This window comes from Carcharodon carcharias, chromosome 30 (assembly GCF_017639515.1).
Source record: "Carcharodon carcharias isolate sCarCar2 chromosome 30, sCarCar2.pri, whole genome shotgun sequence".
Classification (NCBI taxonomy): domain Eukaryota; kingdom Metazoa; phylum Chordata; class Chondrichthyes; order Lamniformes; family Lamnidae; genus Carcharodon; species Carcharodon carcharias.
Window position 1 is genome coordinate 19623961 of NC_054496.1, and position 25235 is coordinate 19649195.

Genomic DNA, 25235 nt, shown 5'->3' on the forward strand with positions numbered 1-25235 from the left:
CAAAGATCAATAGATTTTGGATAGTAAGGGAATCAAGGTATATGGGATAGAGTGGGAAAGTGGAGTTCAGGTAGATCAGCCATGATTTTGTTGAATGGCGGAGCAGGCTCAAAGGGCCAAATGGTCTATTCCAACTCCTATTTCTCATGTTTTTATACTGGCTGGGGTGCCATGAGGAACTCATCTGCTCTTCTTCAAATTAGCACGTAAGAGAAGCAAGAGTGGGCCATATGGCCCATCGAGGCTTCTCTGCCATTCAGTACAATCGTGGCTGATCTACTGCCTCAACCCCGCTTTCCCAACTGCTCCCCATATCCCTTGCTTCCTGAGCTGAGTGCTACAGGATCCTTTATGTCCCCCTGAGAGGGTGTTGCTACGTAAAGTAATTTTTGATCTGGATTCTGAAAAATCTGAAAGCAGGAATGTGTTAGTAATAGGGCCACGTGAGCACCTTTTCTATATGAAAAGCAGCTGTGAAAAGATTTGCTGTGTTTCGACCATACCTAAGTGTGGGGTTATTAAGTTCTGTATTTTGTGACTAGGTGAGGCCAATGCAGCATCTAACGCGAAACTTTCCATGGCATCCAAGAAGAGCGAGGTTGATTGTAATCGCTTTTCATTGTCCACCTGCTCCATCTTTAAACTGTCATTCACGAATTTGTTTCCAAGGTTCATCACATTCTGTGGATGAGATTTAATTATTGTTTTTACAGCTGGATTTCCTCCCTGCTCCCTTCATGAAAAACCTTCGTGTAAACTTTCACTGTCCTGTTGTCTAAGCCATCCAAGTTTCCCCTGAGATTTGTTCGTTTTGAATCTGTATCCTCTAGTTCTGTGCTTACAGTTCAAGTTAAATATTTGCCATCTGTATACCAGCACCTCACAGTATTTTGAAGCCCAGGATTATATCATCCCCTCGACCTTTTATGTCCCACAGTGAAAACATTCAGTTCCGTCAGTGTCTCCTCAAAACCGATGCATCTGGAATTATTCTTGCTGCTCCTCTTGAACCTTCCCCAGTATATCATTGTCCTTTAGAGAGTTATTTATAATTATACATTACAGGTACAACTGGTCCATTCTGGTGTTAATCTGTCACATGAACCTCTTCTCATCCCCTTTATCTCACCCTGTCAACATAACCTTTTAGTCCTTTCTCCCTCACGTGTTATCTAGCTTCCCCTTAAATGCATCTCACCAAGGCTCTTTTGACAGCACCTTCCAAACCAGCAAACTCTATCACCCAGGACAAGGGTGGTGGGAACGCCACCAACCGCAAGTTCCCCTCCAAGTCACATGCCATATCGCCACACATTCACTGTCCAAAATCCTGGAACTCCCTTCCTAACAGCAATGTGGGTGTACCCACACCACATGGACTGCAGTGGTTCAAGGAGGCAGCTCATCACCATCTTCTCAAGGGCAATTTATATGGACAACCAGTGCTGGCCCAACCAGTGATGCTCACGGCCAAAGAATGAATAAACTCTACTATTCACCTCGACCATTCCCTTTGCTAGCGAGTTCTACATTCTAAGCACTCTTTGGGTAAAGAATTTTCTCCTGAATTTGTTACTGAATTTAATGACTATATTATATTTATGTCCTCTAGTTTTGGAATCCGCCACATCTTCTCTAGATCTACCCTATCAAAGCCGCTTATTAATGTAAAAGACCTCCATTAGGTCACACCTCAGTCTTCTCTTTTCTAGAGAAGATAGGTCCAACCTGTTCAACCTTTCCTGGTGAGTGTATATAGCATCTTAGTTTTGATATTGCCCTGGTAATTCTTTTGCAGCTTCTCCTTTTACAATGCAATGTTTGATTCTTGGCATACAAATATGTGGACCCTGGAGATTACAACCACGCCACCAGCAAAGATATGCCAATCCAAGCCAACTTGACTATTCTGCCACCCATCAATTCTACATGGCCATTTTGGACCATCGCTGAGACTCTTCAGCGGCAGCCCCTCAGCATTGGTGACTGATGGCACAATGCTTGGAAGAACTGAAGCATATCGAATGGACTCTGTATCAAGGCACCCACAGTGCAACCTAAAAGATCAAACCTTCCTCGGAGAGGCTAGGGTAGCTTTCTTTGGAACAGAGGAGGTTGAGGGGAATTCTAACTGAAGCTTATAAAATTATGAGGGATCTAGATAGAGTCGAAGGAAGGCCCAATTTTACCTTGGTTAAGGGATCCATAACCAGGGGGAGTAGATTTAAGGTAAGAGGTAGGAGGTTTAGAGGGGATACATTGGGAATTCTTTGCACCCAGAGGGTGGTGGAGATCTGGGATTCACTGCTTGAAAGGGCAGAAACCCTCATCATATTTAAAAAGTACCTGGATGTGCACCTAAAGTGCTGTTATCTACAAGGTTATGGACCAAGAGCTGGGACGTGGAACTGGGCTGGATGGCTACTTGTGGGCTAGTGCAGACAGGATAGGCTGACTGGCCTCTTTCCATGCTGTGAATTTCTACGAACTGCCTCAGAACCGGTCATGGTAAATCCCACCACCTTCTCCATCCCCATCACGTGACTGCGGAGCTCCTAATCTGACCCTGGAGTACTGAATCAAACATGGGCAGCAGAAGAAATTTGCAGGCAGCCTAGATATTCAAGCTGTAGATAAAATGGAAGCTTTGGTTGAGATATCTGACTTAGATATTGATATGGAAAAACCAACACTGCTCAGAGACAAACTAACTTCTCCACTTTACTAATGCCGTCCGTCAATCAGTGGTTCACTATCCTTGGGCCACTACTGAGACAGTCTGTACAGCAAGAAATACTCACTTGCACTATTCTAGCATTTCATTATCAGTTGATCTGCCTGTGACTTATCCAACTACTCAAAAACTGCTGCGACATTAACTGGACTTTTGCACCATGTATTGCGATTTTCACAACATAGCCCAACTCTACCCTTGCTTCAGCTCACCTGCGGTTGAAATCCTCTTCCGCACCCTTGCTACTGTGAGACTCGGTTATCCCATCGCAGTCCTAGCCGACTCCCGTCTCCCGCTCTCCAGAGACTTGAGCCATCACCCATCACTTCACCCATCGCCCAGGGTTTGCCCTAACTCCCGGCTGAGCAGTGTCCCGATTTTAAAATTTTCACGCTGGTGTTCAAATCTCTCCATGGCCTTGCCCTCTCTAACTCTGTAATCTCCTCCAACCTCCAGAGAGATCTGCCCTCATTTATTTCTTGACTCGTGATCATACTTGATTTTCAACGCTTCACCATTGGTTGCCATGCCTTCAGCTGCTTCAGGCTTAAGCTCTGGAATTCTCTCCTTCAAACTCTCCGTCTCTCTTACTTTTCTTTCCATTTTTTAAGGTACTCCTTAAAACCTGCCCCTTTGACCACTTTCCTGGCCCTAATATCTTCTATTGTTCGGTGCTCCTGTGTGGCGCCATGGGATGATTCACCACATTACAGGCCCTAGATAAATGCAAGTTGTTGTTGTAGCCTGGAAAAGTGCTTCTTCCTGTCTCCCTTCGCAGCTCCCATTCCCCACACCCCACTCCCTCCCCTGCTCCCCTCCCCACCACCCCATACAACACCAAATGCAAGACACAATGTGAAGTTGGTATGATTTTGGTGAATGCTGAGAACAACATTACATAAACGTTTGTGTGAACTGGGATGAGTTGACGTCGGAATATTAACTATGAGGTGGGCTTCGTGGCACTAGGCCTGACTTTTTCCCATCGCACCCGCCCAGGAGGGGTCGAGAAATGGGACCCCCCCCAAACGGGACTGGTACCCCCCCCACTGGCCGCAATTTCACGCCAATTAACGGGCAGCCAGCCTGAAACGCGCGCCAAAGGAGCTCAGCACCACCGGGGTGGGGATGGAGGAGGAAGGTGGGCGACGAAATCACTGTGGGGCCCTAACACTAACCCTAACCCTAACCCACTGAGCTCCCTGGAGGCCAGGCAGCTGCCCCAGGGAGCCGCGGACCTCCAAATAATAAAGCAATTCGGAAACTTACTTCAAGTGTAGTCGGGCTTTCTCCTGCCCGTCCAGTCCTCTCAGATTCACATATCCTTTCTGCAAGTGTGAGAGTTGGCTCGAAGAGAGAACAAAAGTGATCGGCAGTGGGCTTTGTGAACAAGAAAAGGATCTCATTAAAAACAGATCATTCTGGAGAAGATCTCCGTCAGAGTGGTGGGGAGAAGATTTTCACACAAGTGTGTTAAGCGTCTTATGGACTGCTGGCTCGTGGAGTAAAGTCAAAGCCACAGCCCCTTGCGGCCGACTTGCATAAATAAACATTACAGTACCTGCTGTGATCCCTTTCGATTTCGGGAGTAACATTTGTCAACGGTGGACTCGTCCCTCAGGTAGGTAGCGAGACATGTCAAAAACGAATCTGCGATGGGGACAATAGCAAATTAGTCACCTGTGCCCCCCCCCCTCCAGCAGAATGCTTCGGACAACATTACAGAGAGGTTTGTGTGAACTGGGAGAGGTTAAAGTCGGAATATTAATTATGAGGTGGGCTTCGTGGCACTAGGCCTGACTTTTTCCTTTTTCCAAATAATAAAATAAAGCACACAACAGCTGCAAGGAATGTCCACGCAGCACAGTCGAGCACCTGAAAAGCAGACCTCATAAAAATGCTGGCCCCAGGTATTTCCTCTCATTTTATTTCGGAATGGAGATTTCGTCAAAAATGTCAAGGCCGCTTGGCCCGTCTGCCAACCTTGTGTTCGGACGGGCCACGAGAGATTGCTGGCAATTGCGCCGCTAGTGGGCTGGATTGCCCTCGTAATTGTCGGCTGCGCTCTGCCGAGTGCCACGCACGCCTGCCGAGTAAAACATCGCGCGAGTAGGGGACGCTCACCCCGGCGTCACCTCGCGCGATTTTACAACGGCGGAACACAGAGGCTGAAATTTTATGACTTGCCGTTCCTTGATCCCCCCACCAGCTGAGAAACTTGCCGCTGAATACCCCCACCCCACCCACCCCACCCCACCCCACCCCCCCTCACCCACATCACCTGAGGCCTGGGAGTTTCCTGCTGGTTTGCACAGCCCGTTTCCTCACTGACTAAACTGGCGGGGCCATTGAGGACCCTCCCTCTCTGCCTGAACTCATGGCTCCTAAATTACGGTGATGCTTTTGGCACAGCTAGGTATCCACACCAGGCGAGAGGAGCTAAAAACGAGCCAGTTAGGATAAAGAGCTGAGAAATTTGGGTGTGTCCATCTTTGGGAACGAAGGAATGTAGGTACTATGATGGGTGGGTGGGAGGCGGGTGGTAGGCACTGGTAGCACTGGTGATCAGAGGTGGATTGGCGGGACCAGTGAGCGAGAGTTTCCTGATAGGGGGATTCAGGACAAGCCCTCCTCTTCCTCCTGGCCTCACATTCTGGCAAATACATTTTAACGCTGACCATGTTGACTCCAACCTGCGGTGATCCCTTTAAGGGCAGCCTTAAGGCCGAATGTAGGCCTGGTTTTCCTGAATGCAGCCAACTCTAGTTGCTTCAGGGCAGGCCAAACCTCCAGCTGGGGCCCCAAACAGGCATTTGGCCTCCTATTTATATACGCAAAGGGCCCGCTGCCTGTTTCAGGTGCGTGCACCACACGCCGAATTTTGACCTCATCAGTATGGAAGGTGGCACACTCCTGGCTCAAAATGAGCAAGTGCTCCCGGCCCCTCATTTTGGGGGCTGAGTAGGCCATTTGGCACCTGAAAAATGAATGCTGCTTAGACAAACTTCCAGGCCAGGTGCTGAAATCAGAACTTTTTCATCTTGGCGAGTTGTGGAATAAGTTACCAAGAATCAAGACTGAAGGGGACGTGGAAGACAATTGGGTGGTTTTTTTGGAGGGCAAAGGAGTTGAGGATAGATTGAGAAGGTGGTCTGATCTATACGAACATGCATCTGAGTTAGAAGCGGGAGAAGGCCACTCAGCCTCTCGAAACTGCTCCGCCTTTCAATAAGATCATGGCTGATCTGATTGTGACCTCAACTCCACATCCCGCCTACCCCCAATAACCCTTCAGCCCCTTGCTTGTCAAGAATCTATCTACCTCTGCTTTAAAAATATTCAAAGACTCTGCTTCCACCACCTTTTGTGGAAGAGAGTTCCAAAGACTCACGACCCTCTGAGAGAAAAGATTTCTCCTCATCTCTGTCCTAAATGGCTGACCCCTTATTTTTAGACAGTGACCCCTAGTTCTGGATTCTCCCACAAGAAGAAACATCCTTTCCACCTTGTCAAGAAAATGAAAATGGACGACCAATTATTGCCCCGTGAAAATTCTCCCACTCCAACCTCAGGCATATTGATATTATTCTTAGTTTCATTTTCCATCAATTAATCTTTTGTCATCCATCATAGATTACAAAAGTAGGGAGGTCATGTTGGAGTTGTATAGAACCTTGGTGAGGCCACAGCTGGAGTACTGTGTGCAGTTCTGGTCGCCACATTATAGGAAGGATGTGATTGCACTGGAGGGGTTGCAGAGGAGATTCACCAGGATGTTGCCTGGGATGAAACATTTGAGTTATGAAGAGAGGTTGGATAGACTTGGATTGTTTTCGTTGGAGCAGAGAAGACTGAGGGGCGACCTGATCGAGGTGTACAAGATTATGAGGGGCATGGACAAGATGGATAGGGAGCAGCTGTTCCCCAGTTGAAGGGTCAGTCACAAGGGGACATAAGCTCAAGGTGAGGGGCAGGAGGTTTGGGGGGGATGTGAGGAAAAACTTTTTTATCCAAAGGATGGTGATGGTCTGGAATGCGCTGCCTGGGAGAGTGGTGGAGGCGCGTTACCTCACATCCTTTAAAAAGTATCTGGATGAGCACTTGGCACATCATAACATTCAAGGCTATGGGCCAAGTGCTGGTAAATGGGATTAGGTAGGTACGTTAGGTGTTTCTCACATGTCGGTGCAGACTCGATGGGCCGAAGGACCTCTTCTGCACTGTGTGATTCTGTGATTCTGTGAATACTGAATCATTGCGTTTTCTTACTCTAGGTTGATGTTTGGACTTCTGAAATACAATTGAAGCTTCCATTCAAGTTGTGGCAAACAGCATTAGGACTGCAGAGGTCTTGGAGGCACTCATCAATATCTGTAATAACAGAAAGAAACACCATCGCTACACATGGCTGGATTCTGCAGCATTCATGGGCAGGTTTCAGAGTGCTTAACCCTTCTCTGGCCATTCTGTCATTGGTGCCAAGTCTACTTGGTGCATAGAACTGATTAGGCTTTTACAGCACCAACACATGCAGGATATCTCAATCAAGTTTGAATTGAATGATAACGCACATGAAAGATTACCAAGCTTTAAAAACTTTCTGAGATTATTTTGAACAGTTATCAAAGGTGTAAAATAAGTGATGTCAAATTGTTCACCCTTTGTTCATCCGTTTGATAGTCCCTTTTACTTACATAGAATGTACAGCACAGAAACATGCCAATTGGCCCAACTGGTCCATGCCAATGTTTAGGCTTCACACAAGCTTTCCCCCCAACCTATTTCATCTGACTGCATCAACGTATCCTTCTATTCTTTTCTCCCTCACGTACTTATTCACCTTCTCCCTAAATACGTTGGTGAAATTTCTTTCAGATGTGCGGTAATCTTAGGTGCAATGCACTTTTAAGAGAATGTGAGCAGATTGACCATGTGACTGTATTACTCAATTGCTGTTTAGCGCGGGCTACAATGTTAATCGGTAGTTTAGAATTGGGTCTGTTTGGAGAAGCACACATTGTGTTAGTGTTCTGTTACTTGTGTAAATAAACAGCATGTGCTACATCTTATATTGGTCTTTGCATCTGCTGTATATTATTTGCCAACTCTCCTGCCGGTAGATAGGTGTGCAACTATGTTCGCGAGCAAAGCGACCCGACAGAAGGAACATAACTACTGGTGACGAGGCAAAAGACGACCAGTCGACGACACCAAGGGAAGCTGTGAAAATTCCACTGAAGTGAATCAGCTGTGCCTGCAGGCCGATTGTAAGTACAGCCCTCACCATAGTTTTCGAGGTTATCTCCCTCCAGTATGCCACAGTTTGGCCGTATCGAAGCATTTGATCAGACCACTGATGACTGCTCACACTATATTGAGTGCCTTGTGTTTTTTTTTTGGCCAACGATACATCGGGGGAGGAGATTAGGTGAGCGATGCTCTTATCGACATGTGGCAATAAAACATACGGACTAATTCATAGTCTAATGGCACCCAACGCCCCAGATTCCAAGAGCTTTGATGAGTTGGTGAATCTCGTGAAAAGCCACTTTCAGCCAAAATCCTCGGTAACAATGGACCATTTTAAATTTAATCCAAGGAGTCGTGCCTCTGGAGAGACAGCCGCTTTCTATGTAGCAGCCTTAGAACAACTGACAGACACTGTGAGTTTGGGGCGTTGGTTGATGACATGTTAAGAGACTGATTAGGGTGTGGGATTAATGAAGACGCCATTCAAAAAAGATTGTTGTCAGAAACAAATTTAGACTTCAGCAAGGCACTGGAGTTGGTGCTCGCAATGGAGACACAGTCAGGGATTCAGAAGCAATCAAGGGAGCACAAAATGGCACCGTCCTTCACATCGGGAGGGAGGCACTGGTTAGAAATGGTGCAGAAGCGCTGGGCTCCGTGGAAAGATGGGAAACAGCCGCCATTAACAGACCAGCAAAAAGCAATGGTTTAACTAAGAAAACCCACAATAATAACGGCAGAAATGGAACCATAAAACCTGGTGGGGAATGACAATTTAAAAGAATCGAGTGTTTCTACTACCATTGTACTGGGCACATTATGCGATATTGTAAAGACAGATTGAGACAAAACTTTAAACCAAAAGGTAGAGATTGTGAAATCCACATAACAGAGAAACCAGAAGAAACAGAGTCTGATATTTACTCACTACACAACTTAAAAACGGGTAAAATAGAACCAATCTATGTGACTGTGAAAGTCAGTGGAAAACCCAGCTGAATAGAGGGGCATCCACGACAGTTATAGGAGAACATACGTTCAAATATCTGAATGGAGGAGACCACTCACTAAATCTGGAAAATTCAAATGCTAAATTAAAGACATATACTGGTGAAAACATACATGTAAGAGGGATATGCATGGTTCCATTACAGTATGGAAATCAGTCTGTTAATCTACCCCTAATGGTGATAGCAGGCAAAGGACCGACTCTCCTCAGAAGGAACTGGTTAAGAGAGATTAATCTTGAGAGACTATTGAGATCTCAATCAGAAACAGGAAATGTTACTGTTTGGAAAAAGAAGTATGTAGAGACTCAACAAAAGGAACTCGTAGAGCTGATGCTTCAGGACAGAGTTCGAGCTGAAGTCAGTAACCTCCAAAAAGAAAGAGAAAACCTGCTGAAGGAGTTTTGCATGTTGCAAGATTCCCTCAGATATCATTTTGTACCACTAAAATGGTATGAGAGAGAACAGAAGGATTTCAGCATATCTCTGGCTGAGATGAAGAATAAATTAGCTGAGGAAACACAACAATGCTTAGTTCCCCAGGGAACAACTAACAAATATAAAAAAGAAATGGAAGAGCTGAAGAATTATCTACGTGGAAGCCAAGAAGTTTTGAAAATAGAGACCCCTGAGTTTTCAAAGGAGCCGACAGATGAGGAAATGCTGGAAAACCCAATCACTGAGTTCACTCAAGTTGAGCTCATACCTGAGCCTAGTCTGGCCAATAGGGAAATTGAAAAGAAGGCCAAGATTAAAGTCAGCGCTGCCAAGGAGAAAACCCATTAAATGAAGACATGTAAGGAAGAAAAAGCGGAATTACTGACACAACTGGAAACTGATCATACCATGTTGAATTTAGCCTTGCCCAACATTCTGATTTTGAGAACCTTCCAGACGGTTGGCCTTCATCTTGTCGAACTTGGAGGGGAGGGGCAGCAGGAGTGCATGCTCTTGGGCCTGAAAGAGGGTGAAAGCATTCCTGATTGAGTTTGCACCACACGTGGAAGGAACTCCCCTTGGTTTGGAAGTACCTGTAGGATCTGTTGAGCTTGAGAGAGTAGAAGAGACAAACTTACAGGTTCCTACTAGAGAGCCTAGTGGACAGATAACTCCTGAAAGGGAGGCCTCGGATAAACCATCCAAAGTCGTAGAACTACGGCGTTTGACACGTTTGAAGAAGCTTCCAGAGAGACTGAATTTGGAAGTAGTTTATTTACGTAAATAGTTGATATATTGTAAAGATTGTAATTTGTATTTTCGAGTAAAGGGGGAGGGATGTGGTAATCTGAAGTGCAATACACTTTTGAGAGAATGTGAGCAGACTGACCACATGACTGTATTACCCAATGGCTGTGTAGCGCGGGCTACAATGTTAATTAGTAGTTTAGAATAGGGTCTGGTTGGGGAAGGACATATTGTGTTAGTGCTCTGTTACTTGTGTAAATGAACAGCATGTGCTTCATCTTATATTGGTCCCTGCGTCTGCAATATATTGTTTATCAACTCACCCACCGGTAGCTAGGTGTGCAACCGTGTTCATGAGCAAAGCGACCCTACAGAAGGAACATAACAAGATGTGATGCTGTTTTATAGGTCAGTGATGGAACGAGCTTTGCCTTTGACAATGCCAAACGTTACAGGATGAACTTAGATGGCATTCAAAATTTGAAGTTTAAGTAGGCAATCTGTAAATTGTGCTCAGCAACTATATCAGTGGTTCGAATCAGACAGAAGATCAATGACATGAACAGAAAACATTAGAGACGCTCAGCAGGTCGGACTGCTTTCTTTAGAGAGAGACAGACATAGAGTTCATGTTTCAGGTCATTGACCTCTGTTTCTGAGTTCTGGAAGGATCCTGGCCTTGGAGGGATGTATCTCAGATTCAACAGAATAAGCCCTCTCAATTTTCATCCCTTTGTCTGCCTGAAGCCAGAGGCTATGGCAAGATGACTTGAGGGGTGTCATTCTGCATCAAACATGGCTGACCAGGAGACTTTCCCACTCTTACCAGCTGCCATAGGCTAATTGGAAGGATTTCCAGGTTGATAATCAACCTGTTTGGCCACATTATGAACACACCTTGCATGGCCAACAAGTCCTGAAGGAGGTCTCAAACCCAGAACGTCTGGCCCAGAGGCAGGGGCACTACTCACTGCACCACAAAATCCCCACCATCAGGATGGTAAAATGCTTAAATTATGAGGATGGATTTCCAAGACTAGCCTTGTATTCATTGAGTATAGAAGATGAAGTGACAATCTAACTGAGTTTAAGATGATTATAGTATAAGCAAACTATTTCTTCTGGTGAGACAAGTCCAAAACAAAGGGTCAGAATCTTAAAATTAGAGCTAGGCTCTTCATTCAGGGTGAGTTCAGGAAGCGCTTCTTCACACAAAGGATAGTGGATTCTGGAAATCTCTCCCTCAAATTGCTGCTCATGCTCAACTGACAATTTCAGAACTAAGACTGATAATTTTCTGGGCAAGGTTACTGAGGGTTATGGAAGAAGGACGGATAGATGGAGTTGAGATACAGATCAGCTGAGAGAACAACAGTGAGTGTTAGTGAAAAAAATAAGTCCTTGCGTGAGGGAGCAGAAGGTTCCTCAGGTGCCCCAGAGCCCATGCAGAGAAGTGAAGGAAACTAACAAGATCTGACTACCCTCCTTACCTCTACATCCAGCGCCATAACCAGTAAAATTAGTCTCACCGGAGACTCGAGCAAATCCTTTGTGGCACAGGCAATAGAATCCTCCCATTGTGTTGTGACAGCTCGCGTTATTGCCACATACATCTCGAATGGTGTGACACTCGTCAATATCTGCAACAGAATATTGGGGCGCATCAGCACAGATTCTGTTTTGCCAGACGAGTTGATTGAAAGACATCAGCACTGGGAAATGGAATGGTGGACTTAGCTTTTGGTTGCAACACGCTAGAGAGCAGCTCTGTTAACCCATCCAGGCAGCTAAATTCTACAGTGCTATACTTTTTACTCAATGACTTCAATTTGCTCGGACTGAAGATTTGATAAAGGTGCTGTGTTTAGGAATACTAATAAGTAGAAGTTTTGCTACAGTTGTATAAAGCTCTGCTTAGATCCCCATCTCATTTAGCAGTGAGTCCCACACCTCAAGACTATATTTTTAAAAATTTATTCATGGGATGTGGGCTAACCATTCATTGCCCTTGGCCAGAGGACAGTTAAGAGTCAACCACATTGCTGCAGGTCTGGAAGTCACATATAGGCCAGACCAGGTTTCCTTCCCTAAAGGACATTAGTAAACCAGTTGTCCTCTGGTGGGACAAGTCCAGAACAAAGGGTCAGAATCTTAAAATTAGAGCTGGGCTCTTCATTCATAAAAACATAACATAAGAACATTAGAACCAGCAGCAGGAGTAGGCAATTCAGCCCCTTGAGCCTGCCCCGCCATTTATTACAATCATGGCTGATCTCATTTCAGCCTCAACTCCAATTTCCTGCCCTCTCCCCATAACCTTTCAACCCATTACTAATTAAAAATCTGTCTATCTCCTCCTTAAATTTATTCAGCATCCCGGCATCCATTGCACTCTGAGGTAGTGAATTCCACAGATTCACGACCCTTTGAGAAAAGTAATTCCTCCTCATCTCTGATTTAAATCTACCACCCCTTGGCCTAAAACTATGGCCTCTCATTTTGGAATGCCCACAAGGGGAAACATCCGCTCCACGTCTACTTTGTCTATCCCCTTTAGCATCTTATATACCTCTATTAGATCTCCTCTCATCTTTCTAAACTCTAGCGAGTCTAAACTGCTCAATCTGTCCTCATAAGACAAGCCCTGCATCTCTGGAATGAATCTAGTGAACCTCCTCTGAACCACCTCCAGTGCAACTACATCCTTCCTCAAGTAGAGGGACCAAAACTGTGCACAGTACTCCAGGTGCGGTCTCACCAATGCCTTGTACAGTTGCAACAACACTTCCCTATTTTTATACTCTATACCTTTAGCAATAAATGCTAAAATTCCATTTGCCTTCCTTATTACCTGCTGTACCTGCATACTAGCTTTCAACGATTCATGCACGAGGACACCCAGATCCCTCTGCACTGAAGCATTCTGAAGTTTCTCTCCATTTAAATAATAAGTTGCCTTTTTATTCTTCCGACCAAAATGGATAACCTCACACTTATCCATGTTAAACTCCATCAGGCAAATTTTGACCCATTCACCTAACCTGTCCATATCCACTTGTAAATTTCTTATTTCTTCATTGCAACTTACTTTCCCACCTATTTTGGTGTCATCTGCAAATTTAGCTAAACTACCTTCTATCCCTGAATCCAAATCATTCATATAGATTGTAAATAGTTGGGGCCCAAGGACCGAACCCTGTGGCCGAACCCATTAGTTACAGCTTGCCATCCAGAAAAAGACCCATTTATCCCGACACTCTGCTTTCTGTTGGTTAGCCAATCCTCTTTCCAAGCTAATATCTTACCCCTAACTCTATGTGATCTTATCTTGTGTATAATCCTTTGTGCTGCACCATATCAAAGTCCTTCTGGAAATTCAGATATACTACATCTACAGGATCCCCATTATCCACTTTTCTTATTGCATCTTCAAAGAACACTAGCAAATTAGTCAAACATGATTTACTCTTCATAAAACCATGCTGACTCTGATGGATTGTATTTTGACTTTCCAAATGCCCCATTACTACTTCCTTAATAATGGATTCCTACAATTTCCCAATGACAGGCGTTAAACTAACTGTTTCCTACTTTCTGCCTCCCCCTCTTTTTGAATAAGGCTGTTATATTAGCATTTTTCCAATCCATTGGAACCTTTCTAGAATCCAGGGAATTTTGGAATATTATAGCCAATGCACCCACTATCTCCACTGCCACTTCCTATAAGACCCTGGGGATGTAGGCCATCAGGTCCTGGGGATTTGTCACCCTTTAATCCCAATAGTTTGTTCAGTACTTTTTCTCTAGTGATGGTGATTGTTCTAAGTTCCTCCTTCTCAATATCCTCTGCACTACCTGTTACTATTGGGTGGTACTAGTGTCCTCCACTGTGAAAACTGAGGCAAAATATTGATTAAGCATCTCTGCCATTTCTGTGTTCCCCACTATTAACTCCCCAGTCTCATCCTCCAAAGGCCCAACATTCACTTTAGCAACTCTCTTTCCTTTTATATACTTGTAGAAGATTTTTCTATCAATTTTTACATTTTGTGCTAGTTTTCTTTCATAATTTATCTTTGTTCTTTTTATTTTTTTTTAGTAACCCTTTGTTGATCTTTAAAAGTTTCCCAATCTTCCAGCCTGCCACTGACCTTTGCAATTTGGTATGCCTTAGTTTTTGCCTTTAAGTTATTTTTAACTTCCTTGCTTAGCCAAGTATACTTTTCCCCCCTCTAACCATCTTTCTTGCTCATTGGGATATATTTTACATGGGAGGAATTAAATATCTCCTTAAATTTCTGCCACTGTTCATCAACTGTCCTACCTTGTAGTCTTCCTGCCCAGTCCGCCAGGGCCAAATCTGCCCTCATGCCTATGTAGTTACCTTTGTTTAACTCCAGGACACTAGTGTGGGACTCAGGTTTCTTGCTCTGAAACTGAACTTGAAATTCTATCATGCTATGATCATTCTTCCCTAGAGGATCCTTTACTATGAGATCATTAATTAATCCCATCTCATTATACAAAACCAAATCCAGAATAGCTTGCTCCCTGGTTGGTTCCACAACATATTGCTCCAAGAAACAATTTCTAATACACTCTATGAACTCTCCCTCAAGGCTACCCTTGCCAATTTGATTAGTCTAGTCTATATGCATATTAAAATCACCCAAGATTATTGCCGTGCCTTTCTTACATGTTCCCAGTATTTCCTGGTTTATACTGTGTCCTACTGCTAAACTATTGTTTGGGGACCTATAGGTTACTCCCACCAAGGACTTCTTTCCCTTGCAATTTCTTATTTCTACCCAGACTGACTCTACATCTTGCTCTCCAGTGCCTATGTCTCTTCCTTTACTAACAACGCTACACCACCTCCTTTTCTTTCCTGCCTATCCTTCCAAAACAGAGTATCCTTGGATATTCAACTCCCAAACCTGTTCCCCCTGTAACCACGCCTCAGTAATCGCCACCAAATCATACCTATTTATCCCTCTTTGCGTTGTTAACTCATTAGTTTTATTCTGAATGCTACATGCCTTTAAGTTTGACCTATTGTCAATTTTCCCTATTCTTAATTGATTCTTTGGTGCAATATGGCGTTCACACACTCTGTCCCTTCCTTTCACTTTTTGATAGCAATCAGCCTCGTCACTAACCTGCACTCTTACCCTCTCCTTAAACTTTGATTTTTTATATTTCAATGCAACTGAAGCCTCCCCCCCACAACTATTTAGTTTAAAGCCCTATCTACAACACTAGTTATGTGATTCGCATAACTAGGGTGAGTTCAGGAAGCACTTCTTCACACAAAGGATAATGGATTCTGGAAATCTCTCCCCCAAATAGTTGCTCATGCTCAGCTGACAATTTCAGAACTAAGACTGATAATTTTCTGGGCAAGGTTACTGAGGGTTATGGAAGAAGGACGGATAGATGGAGTTGAGATACAGATCAGCTGAGAGAACAACAGTGAGTGTTAGTGAAAAAAATAAGTCCTTGCGTGACGGAGCAGAAGGTTCCTCAGATGCCCCAGAGCCCATGCAGAGAAGTGAATGAAACTAACAGGATCTGACTACCCTCCTTACCTCTACATCCAGCGCTATAACCAGTAAAATTAGTCTCACCGGAGACTCGAGCAAATCCTTTGTGGCACAGGCAATAGAATCCTCCCATTGTGTTGTGACAGCTCGCGTTATTGCCACATACATCTCGAATGGTGTGACACTCGTCATAATCTGCAACAGAATATTGGGGCGCATCAGCACAGATTCTGTTTTGCCAGACGAGTTGATTGAAAGACATCAGCACTAGGAAATGGAATGATGGACTTAGCTTTTGGTTGCAACACGCCAGAGAGTAGCCCTGTTAACCCAACCAGGCAGCTAAATTCTACAGTGCTATACTTTTTAACTCAATGCCTTCAATTTGCTCGGCCTGAAGGTTTGGTAAAGGTGCTGTGTTTAGGAATACTAATGAGTAGAAGTTATGCTACAGTTGTATAAAGCTCTGCTTAGATCCCCTCTCATTTAGCAGTGGGTCCCACACCTCAAGACTATATTTTTAAAAATTTATTCATGGGATGTGGGCCAACCATTTATTGCCCTTGGTCAGAGGACAGTTAAGAGTCAACCACATTGATGCAGGTCTGGAAGTCACATGTAGGCCAGACCAGGTTCCCTTCCCTAAAGGACATTAGTAAACCAGATGGGTTTATAATGACAACCAGAGTCATCACCAGTCTTTTAATTCCAGATTTGTATTGAGTATAAACTTCACCATCTTTCAAGGTGGGATTTGAACCCCAGTCCCTAGAGCTGGGTCTTTGGAATAATAGCTCAGTGACAACACCACAATGCCACCACCTCCCCATTGGCTTTGAAAGGGGGCCCAATGCAGATTCACCAGAATGACATCCAGACCAAAGTGTAAGGACAAGTTGCATTTTGCTTTGATTGTAAAAGATTAATAGGTGATCTAATCCAGGTGTTAACGGGTAGTGAGAGAGGAGTAAAAGGGGCTTAGCCTTAACATGAGAGTTCGGATGTTCAGGGTGATGTCAGGAAGCACTCCTTCACACAAAGGGTAATGGAAATCTGGAACTGTGTCCCCTAAAAAGCTGTTGTTGCTGGGGAGTCAACTGAAAATTTTAAAACAGAGATTGATAAATTTTGTAGTGGAAGGATATGAAGGGATATGAAAACAAGGTGGGTAGATGGAGTTAAGATACAGCTCATCCATGATCCAGGAATTTACCAAGGCTCCTCAGACAGCACCTTCCAAACCCACGACCACTGCCATCAAGAAGGACGAGGGCAGCAGATAGATGGAAACACCACCACCTGGAAGTTCTCCTCCAAGCCACTCACCATCCTGATTTGGAAATATATCAGCCAGCGATGCCCACAGCCCGTGAATGAATAAAAAAAACTGAGTGACGGAACAGGCATGACTTGGTGAATGGGCTCCTCCTGTTGCTATGCTGTCCTGGAAGGGGAAGGAGGAGAAGAGGGGTGTGGGGGTTGTGTTAGAGGGGCCAGGGAGATGGGAGCACTTAGGGATGGGGCAGAGGTTGGGAAGTGGGGTCCGTGGATCATGAAATCAGGCCAGCGAGGGAGACACGTTACCTGTATTTCCACCTGAGGCCTGAGCTGGTTTACCTGCTGGGCGTCCTGCCCATCCACACCCTCCTTCTGCTGGCTTGAAAATAGCAGCCAGATGGGAAGTGGCCTCAATTGCAGCCAAGACCTCTCCCACCCCCTGTAAACTATCTGACAGGTTGGGTGGGGGGAGGGCAGTGGGAAGCCTATGATGACCAAAAGCTTGTACACTCCTAATATATGGTCATCCAAACCATAGATACACACCCTAGAAACTCCATCATTCTGATGCACTTCATCCTCACTTCATCCTCACTGTGTCTAAACTGCATTCCTAGATCTTCCCCCGCTCTGCCGTGGCTGGGGGAGTGGGGGGTGGGGTGGGTATCACAAACAACGAGTCACAGCTATGATTCATGGTGGGTGTGAGGACTGAGTTTTAATCTAACTCCCCAGCTGGTAACCTCACAGGATTGGGTGGGATACTCGAATTACAGCTAGTCCATTATTGGCTTCAATGGAGTAAGAGAGCAAAACCCTCTTTGCGCCAATCCTGTGGGTGTCCCAATGGAAGGGCTAGGTTAAAATCTGCCCCCTGCACTCTCCCTCCATCCCCAACTATGAACTTTGATGAGTTAGCTAGCCTCGCTTATACTGGTCAGAGGCTGTGCTGCAATGACCCACAGCACTCTTTGAGGTAACTGAGGGCAAATCAGTCAGGTTTTACCACGACTTAGTGTTAGGTAGTAAGGTAGTGTTAGGTGAGAAAGTTCATCTTGAGACATTGGGTAATGAAAGGATGTTGTGCCCCAACACGATGGAATAGATAGCTGATGCTCACCAACCAGGCACAGACAAGAAGATCAGCCCCTTGGTGAGGGTGGTGGGTAAAGCACAGGAGGGCAACTGGCAACACTGAAATGGGCAAAAATCAGTCAGTGTGATTCGTATGTTTACCATTACAAGAGGCCATGGCAGCTCCTGCAAACTGGTGATCTTCAGTCGAGTAATATCCCTTCCCACAGGTACAGTGGAAGCTCCCAGAAGTGTTGTGACAGACTGCATTGGGCCCACATGGTTTAGTCAGACACTTATCCTCACCTGCAACAGACAGAAACATCCATTACATCCTGCAGCCTCACCTGTCGATGGTTTCAGCACTCCTGGAGGGAGGGTAAATGCATTATTTGTGTGGCATGAAGCAATGCAATGGGCCTTATCTAGAGGATACTTACTAAGGCTTTTTCAGCAGCAACTCTCTGTCACCTCCATTATCTAGGAGGACAAGGGCAGCAGGTGCATAGGAACACTGCCACCTCCAATATCCTTTCCAAGTTTGTACCATCCTGACTTGGACACATTTCACCAATATCTCAGGATAAGAGTGTTCAATCACTTAGGACCGAGATGAGGAGAAATCTCTTCACTCAGAGGGCTGTAAGTCTTTGGAATTCTGTATCCCAGAGAGCAGTGGATCAGTCGTTGCATGTACCCAAGGCTCAGATAGATAGATTTTTGTGCCTTAAGGCAATTGAGCGATATGGAGATAGGGAAGGAAAGTGGAATTGAGGTTGAAATCCAGCCAGTCTTGTTGAATGGTGGAGCTGGCTGGAGAGATGGATGACTAACTCCAATATCTTAAGTTGTTTCATTATTGCTGGGTCAAAGTCCTGGAATTGCTCTGTTAACATCACCCATTCTCACTGCTGATGTGGGTGAACATATACCACATGGATTGCTGAGGTTCAAAAAGGCTCACCACCTTCTCAAGAACAACTCAGGATGGACAATCAACACTGGCCTTGTTAATGATGCACCAATCTTGGAAGTGAATAATTAAAAAGATCAGGTAAGTGCAAGGTTTTAATTCTCACCTCAGAGGGAGATGGTGGCAAGGTGGTAACATCATTGGACGAGCAATTCAAAGGTCACAGGTGAATGCTCTAGAGATATTGGCTCAAATCTCACTATGCAGCTGGTGGAACTTAAATTCAATTAATTAAATCTGTAATTTGTTGTGCTTTATAATGATATAAAGGCACCAATCATTCATAAGGGAGTGGGTAAACACATTGGGGGTTCATTTATTAAGACTAGGTCCATGGGAACAGATATACAAAGGTAGAAAGCTTGAAGACATCAGAGCTGAGCTGTGTGCTGTTCTGAAGCAAAAGTGAAACTGAGACTGGATCGCATGACACACTTCCCTTCTAGTGATGTCATGCTGCTGTCTCTTAAAGGCATTTTGCAACAGAGTTGAAAGCTAGTCTCAGTAATGATCAGTGATCATTGAAACTACAGTCAATTGTTGTAAAAACCCATCTGGTCCACTGATGTCCTTTAGGGAAGGAAATCTGTCATCCTTACCTGGTTTGGCCTTCATGTGTCTCCAGAACTGCAGCTCTTAACTTGACTTTTAACTCCCCTCTGAAATGGCCTGCCAAGCTATTTTCAAGTTCAAGGGCAATTAGGGATGGGTAAATATGCTGGCCTTGTCAGCAAAGCCTACATCCCATGGAAGAATTTTAAAAAAGCCGTGTTAAGGAAAGGGATGGGACCGAATAAATAGAATGATATGGTTTCCAGTGATTGATGGATGTGGAATGAGGGGGCAAAGGTACAGGATTAAATTTGGGATTAATGTGGTTTTTTTACACAAAGCGTTGTGAGACGGTGGACCGCACTTACTGGAGATTGAAAGAGAGAGCATGTCGGCATTTAAGAATAGGTGGTTGAGAAAAAGAACAAGAATGAAATGTGGAAATAGGGTAGGTACATTAAATTATGACCATTGCTACGGGAGTGTCAGCACTAACACAGACTGATTGGGCTGAATGGGCTATCCATAGATGGAAAGTGGATGGATGGGCAGATAAAGGGATCACATAGCTGAGTCACTTGATGAATGAATGGGAGAATAAACGGATGAGGCAATTGCACATAGAAAGAGATGGATGGATGGATAAATGGGCACATGGATGAATTGATGCACCATTTCTTCAATGCATGTCTTGGGTTCTTATATGACTTCATGAACGTGAGCCAAACCCCTTATGAGTAACCATTTCAAAAGTTTATTTACTAGGGCTATCTGTACCTTGTTCGTCCTGCTTTCTACCCTTAGTGTCCTCTATTATCACATTCCTTAGATAATATCACCATCTTTAACACCTCTTTGTCCTTTTGTCTATGACATCTTTTGGTTATCTCCACCTATCACTGACCCTCTGTCCAGCTCTACCTGTCCCACCCTCCCCTTAAACCAGCTTATATTTCACCTCTCTTCTATTTTTACTTAGTTCTGTTGAAGAGTCATACGGACTCGAAACATTAACTGTGTTCCTCTCCGCAGATGCTGTCAGACCTGCTGAGTTTTTCCAGGTATTTTTGTTTTTGTTTTGGATTTCCAGCATCCGCAGTTTTTGCTTTTATCAAAAGTTTATTGTAACATCTGCACACACTCTGGCTGCATTTTCTTTTAAATATTAAAGCTTCAACTGACTAAAATATAAAGCAGATCACATTATTTAAAAAACAAGAGCTTTTCAACTTACCAGCATTTGCTGCACCTGTAGAACATCTCTGGTCCCAGACACTAAGGAAAAAAATCACTGGGGTGGGGGAGTGGGATAACACAGTCTCATGAAATGTTGCTATGTTAAGCATTAGAATTTCCAAGATAATGTTAGTAAGAACATGAATATAATTTACCAGGCCTGCTCCCCTTGATAAATAACAAACATTAGCAGGACTACAGCCCTTGATTAAAACTCACTCCTCTTGCCTCCTGCCTAATAAATACTAACCTCTTGCTGCAGTATGCTTTGATCACTACCTGGTGTTTGCTGTGGGAAGTATTTTCATCTTCGAGTCTGAAGCTTATGGGTTCATTACCATTCTGGAATCTTAAGTATAAAAATTCGAGCTGACTCTCCTGTGCAGTACTGAGGGAGTGCCACACTGTTGGAGGTGCTGTCTTTTGGATGAAGCATCAAACCAAGGCTCTGTCTAATCTCTCTGGTGGATGCAAAAGATCCCATGGTGCTATTTGAAGAGGAGCAGGGGAGTTCTTGGCCGTGTCCTGGCTAAAGTTTATCTTTCAACCAGCATCGCCAAACCAGATTAGCTGGCTGTTCCTGTACTGCTGTGCATGGGCTCTTACAGTGCACAAGTTGTCTGCCATGTTTTCTACATTGCAACAGTTACTACACTTCAAAAATTACTTCAATGGCTGTTGAGCACTTTGGGATGTTCTAAAGTCAGGAAGGGCTCTACATAAATGTAAGTTCTTTCTGACGTTTGGTGTCTGCTGGTGCCTCACTGCTCTTTATGTGGGATCCTGACTGTGAACAAGCTAGCTCATTGCTGGATCAAACAGCCCCAAACCCACTCTTGCCCCAGTATCTGAACAATGGGCACATACAGGCAGGGGTGGGGGGGCACTTGATAGAGATCAGAAGCCGGCAGGTTGGCTGTGTTTCTCCAGGGGTACTGAGGCCAACCATGGCAATATTATTTCTGTAGTCTGCACAGAGCAGGAATCGAGCCTGGGGTCTATACCAGCCCGTATAGGCTAGGCGCAGAACAAGGCAGTACATTCTCCGACAAAGTACATTTGGGATTTACCTTTTGTAACAAACTCATTCTAGTCTGGTAAAGTGTTATATAATATTTATAGTACAGAAACAGTACTGTTTCTCACGGGGTATTGAGCTGTGCTAGCACTAACACACCTCCTAACGGGGTATTTATCTGTGCTAGCACTAACACACTCCCTCATGGTTTATTGAGCTCTGCTAGCACTAGAAACAGGTCATTTGGCCCAACAGATGCAGACTGTCGCAGCTGACACTCCAGTGCAGTACTGAGGAAGTGCTGCACTGTTGGCCCCATCTGCCCCCTCAGGTGGCTGTGAAAGGTCCCGCGCCACTATTTCGAAGAAGAGCAGGGACATTCCCCCCACAGTGGCCTGGCCAATATTTACCCCTCAAACATCATCACAATAAAACAGATTATCCGGTCATTATCACGTTGCTGTTTGTGCGCATATTGGCTGCCACAGTTTCTACATTACGCTGGTGATTACGCTTCCAAAGGTACTTCATTGGCTGTAAAGTGCTTTGAAATATCCGGTGATCGTAAAATGTGCTATACAAATGCAAGCCTTTTTTTCCATTCTCCACATGAGCTTCCTCTCCCCACCTCTTCATCTCACATCAATATAATTTGCACATCCGATAATGTGTTCTGTAAATCACATTGGAACTTCAAAATGATTGCAACAGTCCCAGAGGAGTTGAAACATTACACTTCCGGATATTTACAAAGGAAATTTAGAACAGCTGCATTTTATCTGCAAACTTTGTGGCTTCTTATTGATGTTTTGACCCGGTGACTTTAAGAGTTATACACAAATGTTGGCAAGAGTTGTACTGGGAATCTACATAGTTCACACAGGGCACACAGATAGTGCACATGCCTATCTGTGAGACACTCGCAAGTGCAGAAACAGGCACACACCCACATATACAGATACCCACACACAAACACACATCTACATGTACACAAATCCACACAGACAGGCGCCCCTACAAACACACACCCACATGGATGTATACCCAGGCTTGGATGACAGGAAAGCCTCTTCGTTATGGCGAAAATGGCAGACAAGCTGGAAATTGGAAGTCCCACCCTCTGAGCATGGCATGTCCTAATTTCACAGTGGTGGGGCGGGGGGGTCTGGAGTCGGGTTGGCGGGTGTCGTGTATATGCAGCTTACGGAGGTTGCTGGGCACTTACATCACCAGCTGCCTCCACTGAAGTGGGATTTTGGTAGGCCATGTAGAAAAGTTTAGGTTTAATAATTGGCTTGTAGTTTATTTATGTGTAATGATCAATCAATGGAAGTATATTCATAAGTTAACCCAACGTGATATTTTGGATTTCCAGTATCCGCAGTTTTTTTGTTTTTATCTCTGTGATATTTTGCTGAATATAGGACACTAGTACATAACATGACTTGGTCCTTGTTAAAAGTCAAATCGACACTTGAACAACGAGACACCAAGCCAGTGGTGTGAAGATCGTACAGATTGATTAGATTGGAGCCATTGTACATGTTATCAATTGAAACTTTTATCAGTTTGTCACCTTTGAGATTCAAAAGGCTATCGTGCAAAGTAAAACTACTGCTAGGTTCTAAACAATTAGTCAGAACTAGCTTAGTCTTTTTAATTTGTAGTATTGTAAATATGTCACCATCTTAGGCTTCGTAAACTTAAATCAGTTTTCGTTGCTGTAAAACTCTAATGACTTCTATTCTTTATGAACCTGTAATGTATTAGGCTGCATCTCGTATCTGCCTTAGGTTTAACATGCCAGTCATCTCCATGTACTGATTTTTATATGTATTTATGTAGAATTTATATAATCTCTGCAACTCTGTAATTCCTGTAAGACTCTGCACTGCTCTGTACTCTTCTCCTGTTTTTTTAATTAATACCAAGTCCAGGCAGATAGGAGTTCTACAGGGACACCTAGACATCAATTAAACATCTGGGTTACTGAGCCTAAGTGCTAATCAGCAGTGCCAGGTATCACACTCTGATCTTGAATAAGCAAATACTGGAACTAAAAGCAGATGCTGAAACTAGCCTTAAGGCCTGTTATCAGTGAGAAGTCACAAAATTTAATAAGACAACAGGAAATTCTTCCCTCCTTATTAATCTTTTAGTCATTCTTGATGTTTTTTATAGTCTGTCCAATCTTCTGACCTGCCACCCACCTTTGTGCAATCATATGCTTTTTCTTTGAGTTTGATTCTACCTTTAACATTTTTAGTTAACCACAGGTAGTGTGTCCTTCCCTTGGGATTTCCCTTTCTCATTGGAATGTATCTATTCTGTGTATTCTGAAATATCTCTTTAAATATCTGCCACTGCATCTCTATTGAGCTATCCCTTAACCTAATTTGGCATTTAACTTTGGCTAGCTCTGCTTTCATGCTCTCATAATTGCCCTTATTTAGGTTTAAAATACTAGTCTTTGACCCACTCTTCTCTCCCTCAGACTGAATGCAAAATTCAATCATATTATAATTGCTGCTACCTAGGGGAGCCTTTGCTGTGAGGACAGTAATTAATCTAATCTCATCGCACAATACCAGGTCTAGTGTAGCCTGCTCCCTGGTTGGCTCCAGGATGTGCTGTTCCAAGAAACTATCCAAAAAACATTTTATGAACTCTTCATCTAGGCTGTCTTTGCCCGTGTGCTTTTTCCAGTCTTTATGTAGATTAAAATCCCCCATGATTATTGCCGTACCTTTCTGACAAGCTCCCGTTATTTCTTCCTTTATGCTCCATCCTACCATGTGGTTACTGTTATGGGGCATGTACACGATCCAATAAGTGACTTCCTGCCTTTATCATTTTTCATCTCTAGCCAAACTGCTTCTATGTCCTGGTTACCTGTACTTAGGTCATCCCTCTCTATTGTGTTAATACTATCATTAATTAAGAGAGTCACCTCTCCACTTTTTCCTAGCTCCCTGTCTTTCCTAAATGTCATGTACCTTTCAATATTCAGGTCCCAACCTATATCATCCTGCAGTCATGTCTCTGTAATAGCTATCAGATCATATTTATTTATTTGCACTATCACTTCATCTGTTCTTATTAATGCTACGTGCTTTCAGGTACAGAGCCTTTCATTTCATCTTTTGATTATTTTTGTAATCTCTCCCTTTATCTGCTGCTTTACTCTTAAATTTGTACTCTCTATCACAGACACGCACCTACAGACACGCACCCACAGACAAGCACCAACAGACACGCACCAACATACACACACCTACAGACACGCACCTACAGACACGCACCTACATACACACACCTACAGACACGCACCTACAGACACGCACCAACAGATACGCACCCACAGGCATGCACACACAGGCATGCA

General features: G+C 44.1%; 1 protein-coding gene across 1 annotated transcript in view; it reads right to left on the minus strand.

Moving 5' to 3' along the window:
• LOC121271393 (adhesion G protein-coupled receptor E2-like) overlaps positions 1 to 25235 on the minus strand; it is a 57941-nt gene that overhangs the window by 27195 nt on the left and 5511 nt on the right. Inside the window, exons 3-9 of the mRNA XM_041177370.1 lie at positions 20831 to 20887; positions 18234 to 18377; positions 15765 to 15914; positions 11667 to 11816; positions 4296 to 4384; positions 4004 to 4114; positions 504 to 681 (exon numbers count right to left, since the gene is read on the minus strand). Coding sequence (XP_041033304.1) covers positions 504 to 681; positions 4004 to 4114; positions 4296 to 4384; positions 11667 to 11816; positions 15765 to 15914; positions 18234 to 18377; positions 20831 to 20887 — 879 coding nt within the window. The remainder of the gene's footprint in view (positions 1 to 503; positions 682 to 4003; positions 4115 to 4295; positions 4385 to 11666; positions 11817 to 15764; positions 15915 to 18233; positions 18378 to 20830; positions 20888 to 25235) is intronic.